The sequence below is a fragment of the Talaromyces amestolkiae genome (assembly GCF_001896365.1).
Source record: "Talaromyces amestolkiae strain CIB chromosome Unknown scaffold3.1, whole genome shotgun sequence".
In the NCBI taxonomy this organism is placed as follows: Eukaryota; Fungi; Ascomycota; class Eurotiomycetes; order Eurotiales; family Trichocomaceae; genus Talaromyces; species Talaromyces amestolkiae.
The window spans coordinates 1,317,739-1,344,010 of NW_024468039.1; the positions used below are offsets into that span (position 1 = coordinate 1,317,739).

Here is a 26,272-nt window from a genome sequence, read left to right on the forward strand (position 1 = left end):
ATACATGTATATAAAGACTCAGATTTGGGAAAATATGTAAAGTGCTTGATAGCATTCAAAACACTGAAGTGTAATATTCATTCTTCATTCGTACGAGGAGGGAAGAGCAACCAGCAGGAAGCTTCGGACCTTGTTTCGTTTTAGTAAGTCGAGATAGCCTTAGCCCGCAGCTTCGGCCCATATTTCCATATAACGAATGGAAGGGGGGCGGCAATTGACAAGCCTATCAGGGCCATCACAGTGTTTGTCCACCCAAAACCTAGAGCCTGGTACATGGCCGGGGCAAATAGGGGGAACAAAAAAGCCGTAAGACTCTTGACAAATTGTGTCGCTGCTAGGGCGCTACTCGTGTGTTCTCCGTACGTGTCAATCACGTATGCCATCACTGTGTTCGTTGTCAGTGGGATAACAAAAAACAGATTGGCAGACCACTTACTTGGCATGCCCCCCAACTGCATCCCGAACATCATTATCACTACTCCAATATCTACAACCAGCCAAAATAGCCGATAGTCAGCGGCCCATCCGTAAAGAAGGACCCCCAGCCATGCGGCAAGAATACCGGGGTACATGAGCCGGAGGCGAGACTCAGGGGATGGGTTTTCATTCTTTTGACGATTGTATAGAAAGTCCATCAACGGCCCACCGATTTGCGATGCAACTAACTCGCCTGAGGCACAGGCGATATAGTGTAGTCCGCTGATCTCGATAGATTCGTGATACTGAGATGTCCAGAGATCGGAGAAAGTGGAAAGCGTGATGTACATTATACCGTAGTTGAGACCCGAGAGGGTGGCCGAGACCTGGATAATAGGATGGAAGAGTAGGAGACGCAGTGGTCGCGTCAAGGCTTTCCACAGAATTCCAATGGCCGATCGATTACCATCAAGTCGCTCAGCTGCTGTGTAGTATTGGGTGTTGCCGGTACGCCGACGTAGATTGTCCGCACGTCGCCGAAGCAACAATGCACCGTACGACTCGTGGAAGCTGAAGAATGAGACAGCTATCATGACGGTTTGGAAGATCGACGTGGCCCAGAACATCCATCTCCAGGTTGTACGTGCCGTGATAAAGCCTCCAATAATGGGTCCTGTATTACATATTAATTGACTTTTACATAAAGCTATACAGTTTGTTAAAGGTGACTTACCAACAGCCGCACCCAGTAATGGAATTAACAAATAGGTACCCAAAGAGCGACCTCTTTGTTCCGGCCTCCATATATCCCCCAAAACACCGCCTGCAAGCGCATAGATAGCGCTAGCTCCAAATCCTGCCAGGAAACGCGCGGCGATGAGTGTACCTTTGGTATGCGCAAAGCCACAGACCAGGTTCCAAACGAGGAACCAGATGTTGGAAGCATGTAGAACTACCTGTCTCCCGTAGAGCTCTGATAGCGGACCAATGAAAAGCGGACCAAAAGCGGTGGCTAAGAGGTAGATTGATAAGGACATAGCCGACTCGGTAGAATTCATGTCTAGCTCCTGAGCGATGGTCGAGAGGGCCGGGGCCATGATCGTTGACACCATGATCCGATTGAAGCCTGTGGCCGACAGAATATCTGTGACTCTCCATTTGCGCGCCGTTGGCCAATCTAGCGGATTTTCAGGGTCGTAGGGCAGGCGAAATTCCACGAGGAAGGGGTCGGAGTCTTTTGCAGTTTTGGTCGCAGATGTCTGTAATTCGACGGCGGGAGAATTGGGGATAGGTGCGATCTCCTCATCGTGCAATATAGGGTTGTCCATGGCTGAGTATGCAATCGACTTTGAGGGAATACGCGTAGTCAGAGCGTTGTGTTGGTCCTACTAGTGGAAAGAAAAGCACTGAGAAATGTTGATGAGAGTTGACTTGGTGGTGACAGCAAAATAAAGAACTTCCCCTTAGTAAGCGCGATTTCCACATCCAGCACGCCTTCACAACAGCAGGAAAGTCTAGACTATTTTCAGTCATAACACGAACACATCTCGTCTAAAGGAAGTCGGACTCATCAGATAACGACTAAGTTTAATCAGATAACGCAAGCGCTAGACCAGCGCAAGCCACAATAACACCTGTCACCACTAATTGGACGCCCGAAATAAGTATACACACTATGTAGCACTAAATGCGGAAGACACCGGTTCTCTCAGAACAGGCGTTAAAATTTGATTCACCCGGTGAACTAGCTGTATTTTGTAATGTATTATACAGCATATACGAGACACATGGGATCAGGTTTAGGGGTGTGGTGTTAGGTTGTCGCATATGTCTCACATATGCTGTAAAATACTGTACGTACCTCCTTTTTATCGCTAATAAATTAATTTGGACACCCGGTCCACAAGGGCCACCCTTTACACAACAAATCAGAGGCGCTTATCTGGAGCTAGAAAATTGTCGCCGAGGTTATAGCTAGCATCATGTCGGCATCTTCCATCACGTTGAATGGTGCTAACGTATATGCAATGTAGACAGGGCTTACCCACTGGCGGCCTTTGTCCCAATAGGGAATATGTAGAAAACGTGTCAGGAACCACAGACACACATACACAGGCAATGTAGACAGGACTGCATTAGGGGTCGGCACGAATAATGAACATATTCGTAGAGATTTGCAAATTACGAATGCAAATGCGAATATCTCAAAGTCCTACAGATTGTCATTTGCATGCAACTAGGCTATCTTCTCGTTTGAACAATAACTTTCACTAGGAAGGCATTACTCTACAGCCCATTATTGAATCTTTCTATTGCATTATGCAATGAGGATATTCTCTTCATCAACTTTCATGCATTGTAGGACTTGGATGCCTTTGAACAAAAGATCAATCTAGAAGACCAAGAAGTGACGATTGCTGGTATTACAAGCTGCAAGTAGTAGTACTGTGTGAAACACATTCATGTCGTCAATCTCTGCAGTACACACCTGCTGAATTCCAAGTGTACTTGGCTTGTCAAATATTCTATTAAAAGTAGATACTAGAAAAGAAGATAGAGAGAAGAAATACCCAGATTAATCATGGCAGATATTCGACTTGAAATAAGCGAAATTGTGGTGAGGCAGCATGGGTTCAACCGTAAGCTTTAGAATTCTACATACCTCACGAAAAACAAGTCGCTCATACCTATACCGAATGAATACAGAAGTTTTTCAGTGCCAGTGGTCCATGCAATCCTACGGCTTTCCCGGAGGTTCATATCCAGAAACTGGAAAATTTCTGTCTTTGGCCCTGAAGCGCGCAAATAACAACTCGGAACCTCATGCGCTGGTGCTGAGTGATAATCAGCCTTATTTGGATGGGAAAGAGAGCCTTCGCCAGCCATATGACCCAAATTCCTTCCTTGCCGAGTCCGTTGAAAGGAGTACCGATCCCGTCATAAGGGTTGCGTTTGTACTCCCTGTACTATCTGGCTACGTTGCCCGGTCCGACTTCGTCCAGCGCCGCTTGACGGGGAGCGAGGCCGCACAAACCGTTCGGGGCTTCCTCCATCCGTTGCAACAGATAAATGCACCAGCACATGATGAACAGAGACTAGATGCGCTCCTGGAGTAATCTATCACTGGTGTTCTGCTCAAAAACGGTGTGAAGAACTTTGACCTACTACCCGAGTTGGATAGCAGCGTTGTAGTTTGTACCAACTCGATTGCGCTTGGAGATGTCTCCGGCTGGGTTAGCCTTGCTGTGCTTGAAGCCTTGATTGAGACGCCAAACCCATCTGATTTTGTCAAACTTGCGACCGAAGCGGCTAGATCTAATGTCGGAAACGTTCTAAGACTACAAAGGGTGTTAGAACAACAGAAGTGCTCAAACACATCCTATAGAAACCTCATTCAGTATACAGGTCGGTACAAGCATCCTACTTGGGATTGGTTTATCGACGTGCGACAGAAGCAAAACGGTGAGCTCCAAGTCGCTTTAAAAGGTCTTGACAGCCAAGCATGGGATTTGAACCATTATGAATCAGACACGTTCTAGTGTTTGGCGAGTCGTGAAGAGCAGGCCAAACGAGGTAGAATGACTACCTATCCCTTGGTTGCCCATCATTTCAAGTTGATCTTCCGAGAAAACGATCAGGGTCAAATAGACCGCTTGTTATGGCCACATGAGGCTGGCCTTTCTCAGCATGAACAGTATTTTCTCAAGTTTAGCTGAGAAATTTCATTTCCTTATCGATCGTTATTAAAGATGGTATGGGTAACTCAAGGGCAAAAATTACATTACTCGGCATATGTGTGGGTTGACTTATCAAGTCAACGTGCGCGTTCAAGTGGATGTACACGTACATGGCTTTTTCCAGGGGGTACCTAAGTTATTCCAATGCGCTCGTCATGTTGCTTAGCTGATAGCGTATTATTTGTGCGCATTAATAATTTGCTGCTTGGTAGAATGTGATTTAGGACTTTTTCTTCCGCACTCTGTTTTCTTTCCCCCAGCCATGATTAACCCCATACACGTACCGGTGCGCTATTTAAATTATGCTTCCGGCCATGATTGATTGAGATACGTAGCTGAGGCGAGCAGGAGACCAGGAGTGTTTCAAATGTTGGATCGAGATCTCTCCCGTTCTAGAAATTGTTAGGTGGTAAGTCAGTCCGAAATTCAGCCGCATCGAAGTTAGGAACCAATGATTATTGTCCACATGGTGGACTAAGCTCTTAGAAGATTAGTGAGACCTAAATGTACTTAGCCATACACATTGTGAACTAATTAACTAAGTGTTGGATTGTTTATCTACCGCTTCTATATATTGTGCTTGAATGTCATATATTATCTAGGTGCTTTCCACGGCTCCAAGAAACAAGCTTGAGGCAAAATACATGATTCAGCAAGATCAACTTCAGCGAGGCAAAAAAATGACACAATCGGCTTTCCCAAACCTGAGCAGAGACCAGGTAGCTTCCATCCTCGACCAGAATACATGGACACCCCCAAGTGACGACAAGCCCGGACTACAACTACAACCAGGCGAAATACAAATTCGATCATTCACCTTGGAACGCGAAGCAAGCACCTTTTACTGGCTAAATAGTCGAGAAACCAAAGAGCGAATTGAGCAATGGTGTCGAATCGCGTTGGTAATTCTGAGCCCTGAGCATAACAAGAATAACACTCTGCATACCCATGTCGAAAGGCTGGATAATATGCTGTCTCCGCTGGTTGTGTGCAATTTTTGGGTTCACCAGCACAAATGGAGTAGGGATGAGATTATTGATATGGCGTGTGCCTTATTAGCTCGTCTTCCTGCGTATCCTCCGGAACTACAGTTTGAGTATCAAGCGAGCATGAAGCCAGAAAGTCCGTGGCCGGAGGAGTATTTTGTTTCTTCTTCTGCAACAAACGATGGATATGAATGGTCAAAACTCCAAGTCCTTTCCAGACCGACCACAAATGTCATACGAATAGCTTTATATCTAGTAATGCAGGACAGCCTTCCGGTAGGGATCCTTGCCGAATATCTTGACACGATCACCACCCTTCTAGACACAATAACCGAGTTATTCCATACGCGGCAGCAACAATCCCCAAAATCTCTGGCCGAGGCACGAGCTCTATTCGTCTTGCAGGCATTTACGTGGGCAACCTGGTATCAAACCACGCTACTTCAACTATGGAGAGACGCAAAATATCACATGAAATGGCGCCTCTCAGGTCTGCAGGGTCAACGCCAGCCTATGATAGTCCCCAAACGAGAAGTTGTCGAGAAAGTACGACCGAATTATATGTGCAAATGGGCCTTTGAGCTTCTCCGGTCTGATTTGAGTTCGGTGACGCAGGATTTCAGGAAACTATTCGATGTTTATAATGTGCACTTTGGTGACCGTGAGCCACGATGCAATCTCACTGCTGCTGCTGATAGTAGCGGTAAAGTGAGGGCCTGTGATGGAAAAGCGCCTGGAAACTGCCAAAGATTCGAATCCGACGGGGTCCAGATCCAGTCTGCTCATGATGTCCAGTGCCCAGGCTTAGACGCTTGCACTCTCATAACTTGGGATGAAGAATCCTACAAATCCGCCAAGGGGGCCAGAGCAGTCTCTCTGGAAGATACTGACGACAAGTATATTCGCTACTGTCCCGTGACCACGGAAACCCTAGCGGTTTCTCACGTCTGGAGCCATGGTCAGGGAGGACGACCCGAGACTGGATTCAACCTCTGTCTTCATCGCAGATACACCAAATTGGCGCGGTCGTTGGGCTGTAATTCATATTGGATGGACTCTCCTTGTATCCCGACAGAAATGGAACTGCGATACGAGGCTATGGGCCATATTAATCACAACTTTATCAATAGCAAAGTCACCTTGCTAGTTGATCGGGACCTCATGGAGATTGATATTGACCCACCTTCTCTCGAAGCAAAGGAGGCTATCTTGGCGACTCTCGTTGTTTGCGACTGGAATGTTCGTGCCTGGACACTTCTAGAGGGAATGCGAGGCTGCCGGAACTTGCACATTCTTGGCAAGAACAATCATATAATATCCCTTATAGACGTCTTCAACGACGTCTTAGCGTATAGTAATCTCTCCCTGGTATCGCCATGCTTAGCACTACAGCACTACATGCCACAGGTTGGCTATCGCCCCATCGAAGGCGAAGTCCCTTCCGTCGGACTAGAGCAAGCAACCTGTCTCATGAACCACCGACACGCTACCAAGGACCGCGACGTGACTCTGATATGGAGTCTTGTCTGCGGGTCCAAACTCATCAAGGCATCTGTGGACTTTTGGAAGTCTCAAGTCGGACAGCCGCTAGCAACGGGATTCCTCCTCTCCAGCTCTCCACGGCTCGAGGGCGAGCATGGATTTAGTTGGGCACCTTCACGGCCTAATCTCTTACCCCCGACAGCCGACACTCACTGGTTCTCCAGTAATATAACAAGCAAAGGCGAAAAGAAAAAATTATGGCCCGCCTACAATGGAGAAGGTAGTTCAATAGGTACGATAACCGAAAGGGGCCTCAAAGCAGAATGGCTCGTATGTCGAATCTATCGTAATCGATCCCTTCTCCCAACCCGTTTGGGCGGGTTCGCCTTCCTCGATCAAGAGAAATTGAGCGCGCTGCAAGTTCATTATTTTGTCTATAATGAAGGTGGACTCGATCGAATGGATAGGAAGAGTATATACAAACTCGGTTCACTGGTTTCGCCCATATTCAAAAAGGGCTTTCAATATGTGGCACTTTTGTTCCCTGTGATGACTGGTAAGGGCTCAGACGGAGGACCGAGACCGTATCAGTATCAAGGGGAAGGAGTCAAAGGTCCACTGATGGTGATCGCTGGTTCGAATGATTTCGAAGAGTGGGAGTGGCAGTTTGTGCATGAGTGGGATACAAGTGTTTTGTTGCCTCAGTTTATTAGGCGGGAAGACATATTGCTAGTGTAGATGTAAATCTTTCCAATGTACAATGGTATATTGTGTGAGGTTAATCGGCCAACAAAATACATGTGGGTAAGCGGCCTAGCCACATCTCTCCGGAAATACGTTCTATATTAATTTCAAATCCTAATTTCAAAACCACATACAAAAATATATATTAAAAATGACTACTAGTACGACTAAGACATTGATTTATTCTATACCCTATAACGTTACAACCACTGCAGCGAAATTTGCGGCATACGACTAGCTAAGAGTCTAGGAGCTCTGGTTCACCCAGAGCAGTAGTAACAGTTTGAGATGCCTCTATCTAATCTTATATAAAAGCTTGAGCTTCTTCGCTAGTAAATATATACTCAATAGATATCTCTTTCTTAGATTCTTGGTGTTTTTGCTTCTCTTTTCCATGCGCAGTACGTAACTCACGGTTTTCTTTCCATATGAGTACACATAAAAGTTCATTCATTGTTGTTTTATAGGCCTTTAATATCCGCATAACTTCTCAATCAATCACTTGATTTGGACTTCCTATACGCTCACTTATACGTTTCTTGATTGTAGTCGACTGGCGTACAAATTGGCGTATACTTTGAGGAGTCGCATCAGATGTTTCAATTTAATATTATATTATGAAGGGACTCACTGAGAATATTTCCTAGTACTAGATATTCTTGCAATCTGCGGTCTCAGCCGTTTCTGGTCTCAGTGGGTTGAGAATTTTATGCTCAAGTCGTCCTTATTCCCTTCTTTTTTAAATCACCATGGCCGACACGGACCACTATCCTATTCCTCGACGGTGCCAGCTCAAGCATTATCAGTTACGGTCTCCGAAAGACGTCCAACTACGACTGATTAATTATCCTTATTATGTGATTGTTTTTTCTATCTTTGCATAACTATTTCAAACAAAGAAGCTTAACATAGATATCAGTTCCCCTCTGTACGGAGCCTGTGCGGAGTTCACGATATATCGTACCCTATCATACAATCCACCCATCCAACGGAACGCCCCAAGAACCGAAACCACTCAACTCGCGCACGAGGAGTACTCATGTACAACAAAATACAGTTAGACCAAATATCATTAAAATAGCCCCACTAATCGACTAATCAATGGCCGTTGCCGTTTGTAGTAGCAGTGGTTGGCTTTTCTCCTTTAAACTTGCGCTTGATCCAAGCCATGAATCCTCCCTTTTTGGCTTCCTTTTGAGCTGGTGCTTGTTGCGCTTGCTTGGAATGAGTCACTTCTTCGGCGGTCCTGGTAGCAGCAGCTTCCTGCTGTTTTTGTTGTTGTTCTGGTGTTGGCTGTGCGCGGAAAGCTGCTGCTGCTGCCGCCGCCGCAGGACTAGTCGGCTTCGCTGTTGTATCGACTTTCTGAGGAGTGGCGGGTAAGGCAGGTTCTCTCTGTGCCGAGATTTCTCCAGCCGGCGATGCAGCAGAAACTGCAGTGCCAGCGCTGGCGCCGGTATCGGCTGTGCTGATTTGCTCTGTCTTGGTGTCTTTGGTAGTGACGGGTACAGCTGCTGGTGCAACAGCGGTCGCCTCTGTTGGTCCCTTTCTGAAGGCTGGTTGAGTGCTTGGAGCAGCTGTTACAATGCCGGCCGTCTCGGGCTTCCCTGCGACTGTCTCCCCTTTGCTGATATTCTGTGCCTCTGAAGCAATGGCGCTGTCTGTTCCAGATGCTGTTGACCCAGCTACTGATGGTGATGGGAAACGTCCGGGAATGGCCAGTTTTTGCTGAGCTTCCACAGGCTCATCGACACGCGGCTTCTTTGATGGTTGATCTCGCTCTTCAGTAACAAATGCTGGTACCTCGTGAGCCCGCTTGATGTGTGGTGCAACAAGAGGAGCAGCTGTAGCAACCTCGGTGCCTTGTGTTTTTTCTTCAGCAAGCGGAGCGGGTGTCTTGTTTGCCGTCTCCGCTTTGTCCACCGCAGATGGAGCTGTACCAAGTCAGTTACGCTCCATGGCAATATACGAGATACATACCTGGCTGTGTTCGACCCTCTTCAGCCTTTACTCCTGCTAATGCTGTCGCGCCAACTGCTGCAGCTCCTCCAGCTGTGACAAGACCGGCGGTTTTCTCTATAGGAACCTGCTCCTTCTTAGTCACCTCCGGTATAGCTTCTGAGACATCAGTTGTCGTAGAAGCGGCTGGCTCTGCTTTGCCTTGTGTAGCCGCCACCAGATCCGCGCGCTCTGTAGAACGAGAAGTAGCTGGATGTTCGAGTTCAGGTTCGGCGATCGTGGTCTCCTTTGGAGCTTCCTTTGGAGCAGCCTCGGTGGGCCCGATTGGTGCAGCAGCGGCCAATGCCTCTGTTCGCTCGCCTCGTTGCTCATTAGTCGCCTCGGTCGAAACGATGTCTGCGTCAATTCCATTAGAAAGGTCGAAATGCGGATAGGCAGATAAATGCATACCTTTCTCGCGCACTGGTAGCGCTACCTCCTTCTCCGGTACTGCAGCAGTCGGCTCCGTCTTAGTTATATCTTGCGCCGAAGCCTCTTGTGTCTCCAGGGCTGTCGCAACTGGGGCAGCATCTTCGGCGGCAGCCGATCCGCTTGCTGTTGCTTGTCCAGTCTCTGTTGTCGTCTCTGCAGCGGTTCCCTCGCCGTACAGGAGCTTATCCTCTTCTTTGTGACCGGGGCTTCTATCGACTTGTCAGAGATGCACTAGTGGTAATTTGTTGTTGATTCCAAGAAGTCTCCAACTCACATGACGTTCTTCACATCCGGGACTTTAGCTCCGCCTCCGCCAGCTCCCTTCTTCTTGTTGTTCTTCTTTCCTCCCTTCTTCGGCATGGTGGTCAATCGAGGTCGTACGTGAGTTCTTTTTGAGTCGTAAACGTGATTGCGACGCAATTGGTAGTATTTCCGGGTATCGTTGGTGTAGGAAAGAGATGTAGCTTGCAAGTGAAACAAATTACGGAGAGAGCTGTGGTGGGCAAAAGCAAAGTGGCTGGAACAGTGGACTATTAGCTAAGACACCTTGCTCTCTGCCAATGACAAGGGATAAAGAGTGGATCCTGACGTTCGCAGCGATCTGCTCCCACACACAAATACAATAATACCCTAGAAGAGCAATAAATTGTTTTGACTGAGAAATGTACAGTAGAGAATTACAAGGGAAGTTTATTGATTGATGGCTGATTGAGTTCCGTTTCTTGTCCCTCGATGTTTCCGGCCAGCTCCTTCCCCAGATTCATCGGCCCTTTTTTCATTGCGTTTTCTTGCTGTTTTCGCCCCTCTTTTCCTTTTGTCCCTTTTTCCTCCAGAAGCTGCTATTCACGCCCTCGTCATTGTTTGTACTTGCCAATCATTTCACGGCTCTGTCCGGAGTATTCAAGCTGATTGTACTCCGTCCCCGAAGCAGCGACAGCATACCGACGCGTGGCTGACCTGTCACATCCGTTTCGGGTTCAGCAATGCTCGGGAATGTGATCGATCGATCTTGAGACACTGTCTATTACTTTTCTTAGCTCTTGTCCTCTACTCAAAAAGAAAATGTGTTTGCATGGCTAGTACAGCTACTACACTATCAATATTGTCATATCATAGATTATTTTAGTGTGGGAGAAAAAAAAACTGACGTCAAATCCGGCAGCTCGGAACGACTAAGCCGGAAATGGAAATGTGTCTTCCGACCAATGGCGCTCTCTTCAAATGTTTACTAGGTAGATGTTCAGCAGAGCTTCAATATTGTATGGCCCTCGCTTGTGCCAGGTCTTCTGTCCCCTGTGTTCGTCAAGGCCATTTACCGATCTTGGATAACTATGCAGATCGACATGGCCCTGCCAAGAGCCAGTCTGTGCCTCACTAATGCATGTAAGGTCCCATCAATACCGCCCCACTAAGCATCTTATCTCAGCTGCTATACTATAGTACAGTTAAATTATGTTAAAACTTTCCTACTGTATAGAAATGTAGGGTTACCATTCCATCTTTAGCTTGAATATACTGAAGATCATCTAACAACCGTCTATTCGTTAATATCATCTCATGACTTTCGAAACGGCCGGGGCTCCCAAACATGGTATCACACTTAGAGCTTCAACAGAGGCTCTTGCTGCCTCCTGATCTATAGGATTATCACGTGCATACATTTACCACGGCATTTAATACAGACTACCTAGGTAATATCAATCTTTCCACTAGTAGTGAAGATGATAAAGGCTAAAGCTGGAGAGAAACATCAGGAATAGCCTCACGGAATCCCCTAGTAACATGCGATTACCCGTTTGGGACGGCAGGGCCGTATTAGGACTAGCTTGAGCGCTTATAATAGGCGAGGGCTCTCTTCTCGTCTACTTTTCCAACACTCAATCATCATGCTGCACCCCCTGCCCGGTCTTGTTTTGCAATATGGCGATGGCAAGGACGTGTTAAGTAGAGTTGTATTGAGCAGATTGGTCGATTCTGACGCCGTGGAACCGGACAATCTTGAACGCATCACTTCCAATTACCTTCAATGAACGAGTGACGACGTCGTATGAAGAGAATGTCATCATTATGGGAACCATTTCTTAGCTTGAGAATTGTGACACAGCGAATGCGATMCCTCTTTCTTCGAGCCAGTACACCGCAAATCTAGCGTGGAGCGTAACAATTGATCTTTCTGTGGGAATCGTCTTTAAGTGTAAGGTATTTAAGAAAGAGACAGATGGCTCTGCGGTTTGTGAGAGCGATCTTAACTGGTCTCACCCTGTGGGAAATGGATGTACCGGGGGGAGACATAAAACATGAATGACGCTTGAATATAGCCTTTCCACCAGGTAGCCACGACAGTTATGTCAATCTCCGGATTGTTATGTTCGTAAGCAAAGCATTTGATTATACATCTATCTGCGTATATATATATGAATCTAAGGATATTCATCAGTCTTGAAAGACAACATTTGCTTATTTCTCCGGTATTAATGATTGTACAATATCAGGGTAGTCTGTAGAAGCAGTGTGGAGGATATTATCACGTGTTGGAAGTTGGCAGATATCGTTTGACATCTGCTAGGGAAGCGCACGGTCTCTTACCCGCGAATTGGCTTATCAATCAGCAAGGAATACGTGTGGGCTAGCCGTATACAGAAGATATAGTAGTTTGCTCGAAACATTCTATCAGATTTCTAGTTTTATGCCGGAAAGCCCAAGCGGACAAGCACTGTCAAGAAGTAAATTTTGCCATGGGAGATGAAGTGCTAGTATCATAGCGGACCTGGGATACAGATCGACCGAGCTAAGAGCCAGTTTATTAGGCGGGAGGGCCTTATGATAACATTCAGAAGGTCGGGAGCTCACTTAAAATGAATCTTTCTAAGGATTTAAGCGATACTGCGAGCGCCCGTTTGCAAGGAATATCAAGCATGGGAAAAGGAAGGGAAGAGGAGAATGCCTATGTAGCCCTCCCCGGCGTAGGATATTTATATGTTTTTGTGTAAGACCCCTTCCATTAAGGCACCGCTTGAGACTATTTTCGTATACGACACCGTCTAGGGCTTTGAGCCCTATCCTGAGTGATGATCTTCTCGACACCTGGACGAGATCAACCCATGGGTCTCACTAACACATCAGGAACTTTCTTGTTTAAGGTGAATAAGCTGCGGTTAAAATTAGGTTTGTTCTCAAGATAGCGAGTGATATTAGCTCGGACTTTAGGTTACTGCTTTATCAACTAAGTCAAGACTAACGTTTTACTTGATTTTGCACAAAATGCACAATTACAGCTTTAGAAAAATTATGTCCTAACACTGAGAAATTTCCAAAAGAAAAAATTCCTCTAGGCTATTTTAATTTAAATAAGGCATATGCAATCATCATATCCGACACCCGAAAACCACACTATGCTTTGAGTATAGTGTACTTCAGTGTCGCCACTGACTACTAGTGTGAAAGTTGCATCTAGACAATTTTTAAATAAATAGACCAAGTTATTAGTTGAGAAGTATTCAAATGATCCATACGTCACAACGACTTCGTGATGTATCTTTCCAGGTGTTGGTTTGACTGCAGGCCGTATCACGGAGCGTAGATGGTAGGAAAGGCAGTCCAACTGCCCTGCAAGGTGAACCTGCAGCGTGTGGTTGCGAGCTTGGTAGTAAGATTCGTTCCTTTTTAATTTCGTGACTGAAATGGCATGATAAATTGAAGCCTTTTGACTTAGCGTCTTTGAATGACTAAAGGACAGCCGAGGCTGATACACAGAACACTTTAGAAAATAGTGTGGTCTGTGGCAGCCTTATTCATCAGATAGTACAATAATTCGCATTAAATCTGCGGCATTAATTCCTAATTTCCCCGAAAACCTATGGGCTAAATATATGCCACATCTCAGCCCGTCCATGGTTCGTCCATGGTTGCTGATAGATCTGTAACACCGGCGCGGCCCGCAGATAGCGCAAGACGATGAACTCGAATGTACACCTATCAGCTTGTTTCTCTCACGAAATCTGTCGCAAGACACACTAGTCGTTGCTTCTAGACTTGCTGGGAGGGAAAATTGTAACCTTACCCCTCGGCATAATTTCCATGGATGAATGCAATGGGACTGTCGAGCGGCTACTATTTGTGAGGTTTATTGTGGCCAATATCCAACTCGAAACCCTCTAAAGCAGGTGTTCAAAGATTCGGTTAGTAGCTAAGTGAGAGCTAATGGTGTGTACCATTCAATGGATAAGCGATTTCGAGGGTGGGCGGTAAACACCACCAGGAGTCCCACGAGGCAGTCTTGGTTTCGACATTTTAGTATACCATTCAATTCTATCTAATCTAAAATCATCAGACGTCACAGATCATAGCTCATGAACTAAAGATCACATATTTCATATTACTTGGTGTTTCTGGGCATATTTGGCGGATCGCATGACATCGGAAAAGCTGCGAGGAGCACATTAAGGAGGGGTTGACCTGGTAGATGACAAGCGGACATGTTAGCGTATCATCCACTTCATTACTTTTTTCTTTACACTCATTGGACGGTATGTATTATTCCAGTAGCTGCGCCGCATTTTAGTCTTCCTTCCGGCTCGTGGCTAACAAAATGGCCGATACTTCCCCTCCTATATCTTCACTGCTTGTCCTGTGTATGGTTTCTCTTGTGTCTATTTCGATCGGTCATTTCTTTACAAACAGCTACAATACACAATCCATTCGGATCTGGGCTATATTTCAATAAATCGCTTTGGATATGGTTAAACGCGTACGTTTGTTGAATATTTGCTGGCTTTCTGTATTAACTGACACGCAAGACAGCATATGGAGCTGCCTTCTGAAGGAAGTAGCACGTTGTCAGCATCAGCAATGTCGGATACGTCTACCATCTCATCTCCTACTAGAAACTTGGCTACTGTTCCGCATACTCCATCGCCTACGTCGCCAAATCTAGATCCCGACTATCCTCTGCCTTCCATAGAAAGAGCCACTCCTTCAACATCCGTAGCCAGAGGGAGCACTCCAGGTTCACCAATCTATACACCCTCCGTGTCGTCTGATGGAGCAACGTTGCGTCATGGCTCTGAGCATCAGAGCTTGGATCGTCGATTCCACGATTTGCGACTAGGCTCAGTAACACCGCAAAGATCAATCTCGAGTCCTAGAAGTTTCACACCTGAAAGAGAAGTGTCAACTACTTCACCCACCCCGTCTATCCGTGTTACTCCAACGCCACCGATCGCGAATTCACGACATTCTACGGTTAGCAGAGGAATAGAAGGTCTAGCTGATCGCATTGGCGCCCTCGAAGTTGGTTCCAGCCATGAACCCACTCAATCCCCAGAACCTGATAAACTATTGGGTCCAGCCTCAGGATCTGAAAGACCTAATATAGGTCACTCATCTCCCTCTCCCTCCCGACGTCGTCGATCCAGCTCTGCTATTCATCGATCCGCTCACAGAGTAGAAGATGAGGAGCCCCCGGAGTCACTATTTTACGAAAGGCAAGTCCAGGAAGCGTTGAATAGTGCAAGAAACATTACTGGAAGAGTTGCTCGAGCTTTATCGAGATCAAATATGCATCAAGAGCAAGGTTCAAGCGTTCAGGCCATATACCAACAAGCAGCCAAATTGAGTAGATTTGAACCGTCCTCTTGCCGCATAGTTGGACTCGTCGGGGATTCTGGTGTAGGAAAAAGCAGCCTTATCAACTCATTACTAGATAAAATGGATTTTGCACGAGCTGTGAGTTCCTCGGAGTTGTCATTGGTGGCCACAAACTGATATCGATGCTGAACAGAGCAATAGCGGTGCTGCTTGTACTTGTGTTGTTACGGAGTATCATTTTCATGACAGAAATGACTACTCTATTGAAGTTGACTATTTTTCTTTGCAAGAGCTTCGAACTCAATTTGAGCAGCTTCTAAGCTCGTTGCGAGACTACGAGTCGACTACTGCGTCAGCCCTGGCAGCGATGGCAGCCGAGGACCGCGAGAACCTGAAGCGAAAAGCAGATCTTGCAACAAGTACTTTCAGGGCGAGCTTCAGGGAAAGATTGGATAATAATACTGCGGTGCTTGACGTTATGGTTTTTGATGAAGCCATTGACACAATGATGACTTGGGTTTTGCAGGTTCTCCCAGAGCTAGGCACGGGAGAATCAGTCATTCTATCACGAGAGTCGTTCGAGGACATTAATCAATGTTCCAATCGACTGAAAAGCCTGACATCCGAGATGGAAGAAAGAGATCAAGCATGCCTTTGGCCTTTCATTCGTAAATTAAAGTTCGTTTAGTGCGATCCTTCCCAGTTAATTGTTCGGACCACGCGGCTAATACGTAAGCGGAGCAGGGTGTACATGAAGGCATATATATTAAGCAGGGGGCTTATATTAGCAGACCTTCCAGGTAAGTAATATGATCTAAGATTCAAGAAATCTAACACTGACTAATGTAGGACTTCGGGACCTCAACTCTGCACGACAGAACGTTACGGAACGATATGTCAGACAATGCCACCAGATATTTGCAGTTGCCAGGATCGGTAGAGCGACGACAGATACAGGGGTAAAGGAAGTGTTTGAACTCGCACGCCGAGCTGCAATGTCAAATGTTGGAGTCATTTGTACACAGTCAGACGTAAGTGACCTAAAAGAAATGAGCTGTTCCGTGCTACTTACACCTCAAAAGGACATTAGGCCCAACGAGGCAAGGGAGGACTGGCCTTCTGAACGGACTAGAATCACTAAACTAGAGAAAGACATCGTCGATCAGAGGCATGTGATTGCAGCTCTTGACGAAGATATACGCGAGTTTACCGAAGAGTTTCTTATCTCGACTGAGGACGCGCAGGAATTGTTGGAAATTCAGCAGCACCGCGATAGAGCAAAGTAGGTGGTTGAATAACTGAATTCGTTTGGCGTCAAAAGCTTACTATGTCTGTAGAAAACTGCTGGAGAAATTTGAATTTGAGTGAGATTATTTCACCATGAGAGATTTCCTTTATAGAGACTAACTTGCATAGGTTGAGCCACCACATCATCACCTTTCGAAATCGCAAAGTGTCTAGTCAATTGAAGAATATATACAGAAGCTATCCAGGAGGGGACCACCTTCAAACCTTCTGCATTAGTAATACCATGTATTCAAAGGAGCGCGACAAGCCCGCTCAGAAAGCTCTTCCATTTCTCACCCTCAGCGGGATCATTGAATTGCGGCGTTATTGCATCGGCATCGTTGCCGAAAGTCATCTTCGAGCAACAACCGAGTACATCAAGGATGAGATTCCTGCACTCTTAGGTTCGATTGAATTGTGGATTCAGGCAGGATCTGGGGACGTGAATGCAGAGAGGAAAGAGCAAATCTTAGATATGGTGTCTGTCATTCAGCGAGAATTAGACGGAGTGAGTACTTTTGTGAAATCCTGGAAATAGTTCGCTGATTGTCCAATAGTTGACTTCTCCAGTGTCTCAAATCAATAATGTCTCACGAATCTTAATTTCCAAATTTGACGAGCAGTTGAGGGGGTACATGAGTAAGTTTCATTCCATTTCTACATATTTATGGGATTTTTGTTAAGTTTTAGGACAACGAGCACAGCAATGGAGTGCCAGCGCGGGCCAAGCAAGTATGCTCTGGGACTCGGTATTTTTTCCTTGCGCTCAATGGCTTGCTAGATACTCACGAATTTTCAGTTTCATCACTCCTCATACGCAGCTTTTTGCCGGAAGTATGGTGACCATACAACGGGTAAAGTAGGGCATCGATGCTGGAACGAAGAGGCCATTCGTTCAATGAGAAGTGACATGCTCGGACTATGGGAGACGTTTGATACAGATATTGATACCTTCCTCAATCAAATTTCGATGTCAATAGAGGAGGTATTCCGAAATGGTATTAGGGCCACAGGCGGTATAGGTAAGTTGAGCGCGGTCTCTTCTCTATATTGAAGATATTAACGCCTAGCATAGCGAATTCAGATCGCTGTCTGCAAGATCGACTTAACCCTCTCATCGCGACACTACATCATCGCGAGACGTTGCTATTAGGTAGCGTCGAAACAGTCATCGAAGATTTTCAAATCAAGTTGTCCAGTGTCCAGACTGATGCCTTCTCACCTATCCGCACATCAATTGTCGGCCAGCGTATGGAAGGTATTTACGACGCTGCCAACAAGGAAAACGGTATCTTTCGAACCCGCCCTTTTACATAATGAAACTCCGTTCTCACAATTTTGTAGGTACAGGTAGCGACCGCCGTAAGAAAAATATCATAGAGTCCGGCTTCAGCTCGTCGAGCTTATTCGTTGACCATCGTCGACTCTTTAAAGAGAAGTTCCTCGCCATCTCTGAAACACTGCAACAGGAATTAAAAGATGCAGTGACCCACCAGCTCTCATTTATCGCAGCCGATCTGGACACTTTGAGAAGTGAAAATGTGGTCCTAGAGAGTGAAAGAAATCCTGAATATCGAGCACACCTTACAACAGAACTTACTCGGGCTAGAGAAAATATGGAACCTGTCAGAAGTGCTATGGATAATCTCTTGAATCTCGCTCGCGAGGAAGTCGTGATGGAGGGATAAGACTCGGCATGCTTTCGTATTTCCATGATTACCTTGATAGTCCCTATGTGTTCGATTGCTTCTGAACTGGTGTCGCTGGGAAATCTCGTCACAAATAATCCTCAATGTATCAAATTTGCAAATTGACGTATTGGAGTTTTCAGATTCTTTGGCACTTGCCTGTTGTCTCTGACAGCCCCATCATATCATGTTTCAGTTATGAGACGTTCTAGTATATAACTGACCGCGCCCAGTGGCTGCAGCACGGTAGCCAAGAATAAACCCACGACACATACGTAGAGGAGAATACTCGTTGAGCGAGGATTTGTCGACTTTACGGACTGTCTACAAGTCGAGCAACAGCATTTGCCATTATTCGCAACTTGTTCGTCCACAAGTTCATATTCTCCTCCGAACACAAGACAAAATTTCTGGCCATGATTGCACAGAATGAAAGGTATACAATAATCTCGTGTCAGTGAGGCGAGCCAATGCTTACACTGATGGACAGCTTTGCTCATGTAAAAGTCTATGGCGCGTTCATAGATTGCAGTACGAAAAACTAGACATGGCGGAAAAGCAAGTTCATTTCAGCATGTACCATTGATAGGTGATTCTAGAGCGTACGGTAAACACCACCAGGAGCCACACGAAGCAATTTTGAGCAATATCTGACCTCTCAGATCATGGCTCATGAGCAACAGATCTCATGTCTCATATTGATTGGTGTATTCTCGGGGGTTTTTTGGCGGATCGCATGTCATATGCGAGAAAGCAGTACATATTTCCACCAGCTGAAATCGGAGCGCAACCAAGCTGTGCCAATGGAGTCAATGAAATCCGCACGGTCCTCCACTCCTGCATGAAGGGCGGGATCAAAGCTTATCAGCCGCCTCCTTTGTCTTCAGCCGCACGCGCTGACATTTTCCCCTCATGATATGAACGATGATCTCCCCACAAGAGCTCTAGAAGAATGTTATCCCCACATTCAGGGGACACAACGATTTTCAGAACTCAATGGCGGATCTCACAGGAAGCGACGACTACAATCTCCAGGCGGCGTGGGACACGGTGTGTCGGTCCTTCGCCAAAACAACCTCGGTGGATCTCACAGCAACCCCGAAATACACCATCGATCAAGTCCTTGATCAAATCCGACAAAAGCAAGATGATGATGAGCAGCGAAATGCCAAATATAAAGTCGCAAAGGATGTCATCAGCAAGACTTTGAGCTGTATCGAAGTTCTTGGTGGAATTGCGGCCCAGGGAGCAAGTATGGTTCGTATCTCACTCACTCGCACCACAGAGGTCTGTCTGATCATATTAGGTATTTGGCCCAAGCGCTCTTTGTTTCAATGCTGTGTCATATCTCATCCAAACTGGGGCAAAATTCAAGGGAATTTTCAGCAGTCTTGCCGAGCTGTTTAAACGCATATCAGATGTTTTGGAACGATGCAAGATCTATCTTCGCATGCCACCTGAGGATGTGGATAGATCTTTACGACGGATAATCAATGATGAGCTAGTGTGTTTTGTAGAAGTCTGTGCGCTTTCGATGAAAGTTTTAAAAGGACATAAAATTTTGATTGCACTCAAGGTTTTTGCCTTCAACAGTGATGAAGGGGTCACTGGGCAGTTGAATCGGCTGGCGGAGCTCGTCGAGCGGGAGTCGCAAATGCGAGGGACTCTGGGGTTTGAATCGCAGAAGAACAGTGAGAAGAACATCATAGAGACAAGAGATGGGACAAAGAAGATAAATGTGGGCGTCGACAAATTACTAGAGCTTCAGCAAAAAACCGAGGACGGGATTACGGGGAATAAACAGCTTCAGGACGTGGACACCTATCTTGACAATCCCAGTGAAAGCTTTGCCAAGATGCGAGGGAAGTACAGAGATCTCCGCAGCAGGAAGGTCGATGGAAGCGGACAATGGCTCCGCAACGATTTGGCGTATACGGAATGGGCGAGCTGTGAGGAAGATTCTCCGTTAGATGTGCTCTGCATATCCGGAAGCGAAGGATGCGGTAAATCCTACCTTTTCACTGAAGTCATTCGGGATCTGCAGGAGAGGATTTCAAATGCGACGGACAACTTGAGTCGAAAATCAATCGCCTATTACTTTTTCGAGCAGGGAAGTCCCAGTCGAGGAGCCGGTCAGTTCACGCCGAACGACACCCCATCTCTAGTCAAGGTATTGAAGACTGTGGCTTATCAACTGGCTAGCCATGACCCGGTCTATCGGAAAGAACTTGCCTCTTCCGCGAAGTCGCTGGAAGCCAACCAAGTAACCCAATTATGGAATGCTCTCTTCGGCAAGTCTTACAGAGGGGACTCGACTTTCTACATACTTTTGGATGGCGCCGAACGGATTGTACTGGAAGACCTCAAACAGCTCCTGAATGTTCTAGCCGACCTCCAGAAGATATCAGACACCATGGGCCGATTCCGCCTTCGCATCCTCTTCTCTGCGCGAGACGAAACCGTCGAGCAGATCACAAACAGATTGAACGAAGGCATCTCTACCATTAACGTCTCTTCGAAAAATAAGGACGATATCGAATTATTCATCAACGACCGCCTCGGAAGCATAGATATCCTCAGCAGCGGCTCGAGCCTGGTCGAAGCCCTGAAGAAGGAAATTCTCGAAGGTTTATTGAAAGAGGCGCATGGCGACTTCGTCAACATAGGTCTTCTACTGAATGAAATAGGCGAGAAGCAACGTCCCGGAGAAATCCGAGACGTAATTTCTCGGTCAGGCGAGAAACGTTCGAACACGATTGCCCGCGAGATCGAGAGATTGAATCAGACTCTGGGTGAAGACAATATTTCGGATCTCAATGAGCTCCTACTCTGGGTTATGAACGCACGATGCCCGCTGCGGCTGTACGAATTGGAAGCCGTTCTCTATGTGAAGAATGGCGAGCCATCACTTCGCCCGTTGGTGGACGAGATCAACGGTCGGTTCTCTGCCCTATTACGTATAGAGGGAGAAATAGACCTGAAAACAAAGAGCGTACCCCCCACAGCGACTGTGTCTCTAGTGTCAAACTCGATAGAGGAATACTTCCGACTAAAGGCCGCTACCGAGGAGACCGAGGCAGACGACGGTCAGCTTGAATGGAACACCACCGGGGATGTCCTCGAGTCGGAGGTCAAAATTGTCCGACGATTCCTCGAATTGGTCTGCGAGCCTAAATTGTTCAAGAAATTCGAGTTTGAAGCCTTCTTTGAGCGAAAATTGACCAAAAAGACTGCTCGGCTCGGCGTTGATACAGACACAGCCCACATGCGAATTATAATGGCCTGTCTCAGAGCCGTTTCAGAGAAAACCGATGAATCTTCTCCGCTGGTAGACTACGCGACATTTTACTTTGAAGACCATCTTCGCCTCATTGATCTGTCATTGATACAGCCACAAATCAAGGCCATCGTCGGTCCACAATTGGTGAAAATGTTTACAGACGAGAATATATTCAGACTCCGGTGGACGGAGAGCCGCCTGTCGATGCGGCGTTCCTGGATATACGAGGATGACTGCGTTGATGTGGTGTTGAAGTGGCTACAGGACTCCTCTGTCACTAAGAAGCTCCCGGAAAAGGACAGGGCATGGGTCAAGAGTCTTAGTTCGAAGTCGCAGCCTGATGCAGATCTCCTGGAGCATATCGCCAAGTTCATGGCGCATAAATGGCTACAGGCGGGKGATTGGGATTATACGGAGTTGTTTTATTGGCTAAATGCATATTTGAACAAGGTAAGTCCGGCTGACTGTCCTTCGTGTATTTACTTTGTTTGGATATTAATCTCTTTTGGTAGATTGCAAATCGCAAAGATCCCAACGTGGAGCGCGAGACCAAGGATCTGGAATCAAAGAAGATTACGGCGTCTCGGATCTATGAGATAGCCGATTGGGGTCGACAACGCCTTGGATTAGACAGTCTTGGATATGAGGAAACACGAAACGTGGCCAAAACTTTGAGAGAGTTTGGGAAGTTGGATGATGCGGTCGAAACATTCAAGCGGGCATCGTCGCTTCAAGAAGATAATTGGGGGGCCAGAATGGGTCTCGCGCGGGCTTACGATTACCAAGGACAATATGCGCTGGCACTTGAGACTCTAGAAGCACTTAAAGCGTCTATCGAATGTGGAAAGTCTAAACCCTCTGATCCTAAGTACTATTTGCATCCAATCACCCAACATTTGGCCGAGGTGAACGAAAAAGTTGGGAATGCAGAGAAGGCCTGGGACATTTATGAGTCCATTTTACAGGAACATCCTGATGACTATGATACCGCCTATGCTATGACCTTACTTCTGCATGGTAAAGGGAACTATAAACAGCTGGTTGAATTCCTCGAAGGCTTGAAAGATTCTACAGACGAGATTACCGGTCTCGATCGGCGAACGCAAATGTTCCACGCGTATTTCTGGAATAGCGATTTTCATGGCACCATCGCCGCTGCCGGAAACAGTTTGAACGGCAACGATATCACGAATCTGAAGGGTAGCTATCGTATGGCTGTCGACGCKGCAGAAAAAAAATTACAGGACCAGCTAGGCCGAGAGGAAGAAACCTACAGAGAAGAAATCATGGCCATGCTGATGCACTACTGTGCCAAGTTCTTCTACAACCACTCCACATGCGCCGAGGAAAACGAGATGGCATTGTCCATGTGGGTGCGGATTATCCATTTAGACGAAACCGAAAGAAACTCGTACATAGGACGTGCAAAGCTGTTTGCCACCCGGGAACTCTCCAGCCACTATTTCGAAAAGGCTCTCCAGGCGGGACATGGTACCCAACTAGCAGCCAAATACATCGATGATCTCGAGCATCTTGCTACTTTGGAATCGGACGGAAATCCAACGGACCAGACGAAGGAGAAATATCCGCAGCAGTTACTGGCCCGGTACTATGGACTTTGTGGAAACACGGAGAAAGCAAAGAACGTGATCAGGGCCTTTGTTAAACTCAATATAGATCTTTTGTCAGATGACGATCCCAGCAATGATTGGCAGGGATTTATGCGCCTGGCAGCGCACTTCATGTTTGCTGGTCAGGATGATAACTCTCTGGCGGCATGGTCCCTCATTATACCCAACCAAGAAGATGAGGATACGCACGCTACAAAAGAGACCAATCGACTGGAGTCAACTAACAAGGCAACCAAAGAATTGGAAGGTCCTTTGAAATTCTCATGCGATGGAAAATGTGGAACTATTTGGACATACGCAAACGATATGTATGTCTGCCGAGTATGTGCGGACGTGCAATTCGACGAAAGTTGCTTGAGAAAGCTACAAGAGGGAACCTTGGGTCTTCAGGTGTGCAGCAAGAACCACGAAATGCTCCATGTCCCCAAATATGATGAGGATAAACTGAAAAATATCGGAAAAGGCAATGTCATGGTCGGGCAGGAAGTCATGGCGGTGGAGGATTGGCTTCAAAAGATAAAGCAGGACTGGGGCCTTTCGACCGAATGATTCAACTCTATGTCACTGGCTGTTGTCCATTTATATCATTTTTTTGCCAACGATGGTGAAATTCATACGTTCTTTCAGAAAGCCTCTGCATTTGCAAAGGGACACAGGGCAACCAGGATCTGGCCTAGTTAATCTGGATAATCGTGTGGTTTCGGTAGTGGTCGGGTGGCCACCTTCTTGGTAGTTTCCTCTATGGCTACTCTGGGGCTCTTGCGAGGATGACTGGCTCCCCCCTTGGGGCGCACGTGGTCGCAGTGGCTGGATTCTCGATTTGAAGGATTTGATCTCTGTTTAGAAGTTGGTAATCGTCTTCAATTGCAGTGCGCAGCCTCTACTGCACATGGAATTGATCCCTCGTGAAAGCTTGAGGGGCTTCTTTAGCCGCCAAGATCTCATAGTTTCATGGCCCTCCAAGTGAAATTGGTATTCAATATCTCCTTGATTGTATCTCGAGCAACCCTGGCTGTAACACGCTAATTTTGACCCCCATATATCCACAGGAGCAAAGAAGCTGGACATCGACGGATATTGTACATAGTATATGTGGATGAGCACAATAAGATAGTCATCGCAGATTCGTCACCTCTTTAAACTTCAACTAGCCAACTCCAGTGCTGTGAAATTGCCCTCAATGCCATATTATATGTTGGACTCAGATCTACTCTGGCAACGAATCTGGAACTATGCAACAGACAGAACTGATGTCAGCACTCACGGTAGACTAACTGTGCTGGACCAAACTGCACACATACAAAACTATCTGATTTAGGGCTACGATAACCAAGCCGTCACAACTTTCACCAGACGGACATCAAGATTATAGCCACACCAGACAACGAGCTAAAGCTGATTCGCAGTATGAAGACCATTGTCTTCATTCATGGATTATTCGAATAGCTCATCAGCAAAATCAAAGTGCTGTTACCGATTTTGAACATGTTGAAGAGAATGGCAAGGCTCTTCCCCCAGCCCTACCGGTAACCCTAATCAACCGGAAATGTTCCCCGCACTCCGCACATGAGTCATGAGCTCATCTCCTGTCTTTTCATGAAGAGAAAACTCAGCGTGCCTCCTCTTCGCCAGACACACGATCAATCAAGACCTCGTGGAGAATAAAGAGCAGAAAATGAAGAATCTCACCGTCGCCGTCGCGCAATCCCGCACCCTCGACATAACATGCTCCACCCTCGCAGCCCTTGAGCGAACAMCCCGCCACGCCTCATCCCGCGGCGTCCACGTCCTTCTCTTCCCCGAAGCATACCTCGGCGGCTATCCACGTACATGCGCTTTTGGAACAGCAATTGGTGCTCGTGACCCTCAGGGTCGGGATCAATTCTTGGAATACTTCAACTCGGCGGTTGACCTAGGTGACACGCCATCCGGTGCGGGGGATGATTGGGTTGAGAGGAAATTACCCTGTGCCAAGGGGAAGGAGTATCGCGGTGATGGTACGAGGGAATTCTTAGAGCGTGTGGCGAGTGAGACGAATGTGTTCATTGGCGTGGGATTGATTGAGAGAGCTGGTGGGAGTTTGTATTGTTCCGTGGTCTACGTTGATCCGAAAAGAGGCGTGTTAGGGAAGAGACGGAAAGTCATGCCAGTGAGTCGTCCCCCAGTTTCTTCATGCCAAGTCCTCTCTGACTGTAGTATAGACAGCAACTGAACGTCTGATTTGGGCACAAGGCTCCCCTTCAACCCTCAAAGCCGTGACAACCGAAATAAACGGCGTGAATCTTATCATCGGCTCTGCAATCTGCTGGGAAAATTACATGCCTCTTCTTCGGCAGAGTTTGTACTCGCAAAACGTCAATTTGTATCTCGCCCCCACGGCTGATGGAAGAGATACATGGCTCCCGCTTATGCGGACAGTGGCCACTGAGGGTCGTGCTGTGGTGCTCTCTGCTAATCAATGCGTGCGAAAGACCGAGTTGCCGAGTTGGATTACCGGTGCTCCTTCTGCGGATAGTACGTCGACAGAAGAACACACCAAAGAACCCCAAGAAATCACCTGGCCACAATCAGCAGGCGAACAGCTACATCCAGACAAGAAGCGAGATCAGATGTACGCAAGTCTGGCTGTTGAAGACGATGCAGGCGCCATATCCGAGCTGGAGCTGAAAAAGAAGGGTCTCGCTCAACGGTCTGTATTGTCCAATTCGGCTTCAAAGAAAGATCCGGCAACAGAAGAGTACATCTGCCACGGCGGGTCATGCATTATCGGGCCTTTGGGACAGATCTGTGGCGGTCCGATCTGGGATGTCTGCACTGATGACAATGATGATTCAAGTGCAGTAGGTGATGGCCTGGTCATTGCCGAAATCGACTTTGACGATTGCACACGAGGAAGGTTGGATCTGGATGTGGCGGGAAGTTATTCACGAAATGATGCTTTTAAGCTTACTGTTGAAGGGCTAGATTTGAATCCACCTCCTTTTTAGACTGAATAGAAAAGGGCAAA

General features: G+C 46.7%; 6 protein-coding genes across 6 annotated transcripts; 4 read left to right on the top strand and 2 right to left on the bottom strand.

Annotated features, from left to right (window-relative positions):
• Positions 1–140: 140 nt before the first annotated feature.
• BHQ10_002478 (uncharacterized protein) lies at positions 141–1,745 on the bottom strand (the record flags this gene model as incomplete). Its single annotated transcript, XM_040874628.1, has 3 exons — positions 141–385; positions 437–1,090; positions 1,151–1,745. 3 exons carry the CDS (start codon positions 1,743–1,745, stop codon positions 141–143), a joined length of 1,494 nt encoding a protein of 497 aa, XP_040730983.1.
• Positions 1,746–5,398: 3,653 nt separating this feature from the next.
• Positions 5,399–7,360, top strand: BHQ10_002479 (uncharacterized protein; the record flags this gene model as incomplete). The annotated part of the gene is made up of 1 exon (XM_040874629.1): positions 5,399–7,360. The coding sequence occupies one exon, from the start codon at positions 5,399–5,401 to the stop codon at positions 7,358–7,360; it is 1,962 nt and encodes a 653-aa protein (XP_040730984.1).
• Positions 7,361–8,464: 1,104 nt separating this feature from the next.
• On the bottom strand, positions 8,465–10,153 carry BHQ10_002480 (uncharacterized protein; the record flags this gene model as incomplete). Its single annotated transcript, XM_040874631.1, has 4 exons — positions 8,465–9,297; positions 9,344–9,718; positions 9,773–10,002; positions 10,068–10,153. The coding sequence occupies 4 exons, from the start codon at positions 10,151–10,153 to the stop codon at positions 8,465–8,467; spliced, it is 1,524 nt and encodes a 507-aa protein (XP_040730985.1).
• A 5,346-nt stretch (positions 10,154–15,499) lies between these two features.
• On the top strand, positions 15,500–18,354 carry BHQ10_002481 (uncharacterized protein; the record flags this gene model as incomplete). The annotated part of the gene is made up of 12 exons (XM_040874632.1): positions 15,500–15,517; positions 15,573–16,057; positions 16,124–16,179; positions 16,229–16,410; positions 16,462–16,661; positions 16,717–16,743; positions 16,796–17,174; positions 17,224–17,305; positions 17,357–17,415; positions 17,466–17,688; positions 17,742–17,954; positions 18,011–18,354. The coding sequence occupies 12 exons, from the start codon at positions 15,500–15,502 to the stop codon at positions 18,352–18,354; spliced, it is 2,268 nt and encodes a 755-aa protein (XP_040730986.1).
• A 996-nt stretch (positions 18,355–19,350) lies between these two features.
• BHQ10_002482 (uncharacterized protein) lies at positions 19,351–23,814 on the top strand (the record flags this gene model as incomplete). Its single annotated transcript, XM_040874633.1, has 3 exons — positions 19,351–19,611; positions 19,661–22,084; positions 22,147–23,814. The coding sequence occupies 3 exons, from the start codon at positions 19,351–19,353 to the stop codon at positions 23,812–23,814; spliced, it is 4,353 nt and encodes a 1,450-aa protein (XP_040730987.1).
• Positions 23,815–24,940: 1,126 nt separating this feature from the next.
• BHQ10_002483 (uncharacterized protein) lies at positions 24,941–26,252 on the top strand (the record flags this gene model as incomplete). Its single annotated transcript, XM_040874634.1, has 2 exons — positions 24,941–25,414; positions 25,467–26,252. 2 exons carry the CDS (start codon positions 24,941–24,943, stop codon positions 26,250–26,252), a joined length of 1,260 nt encoding a protein of 419 aa, XP_040730988.1.
• Between the last annotated feature and the right edge of the window lie 20 nt (positions 26,253–26,272).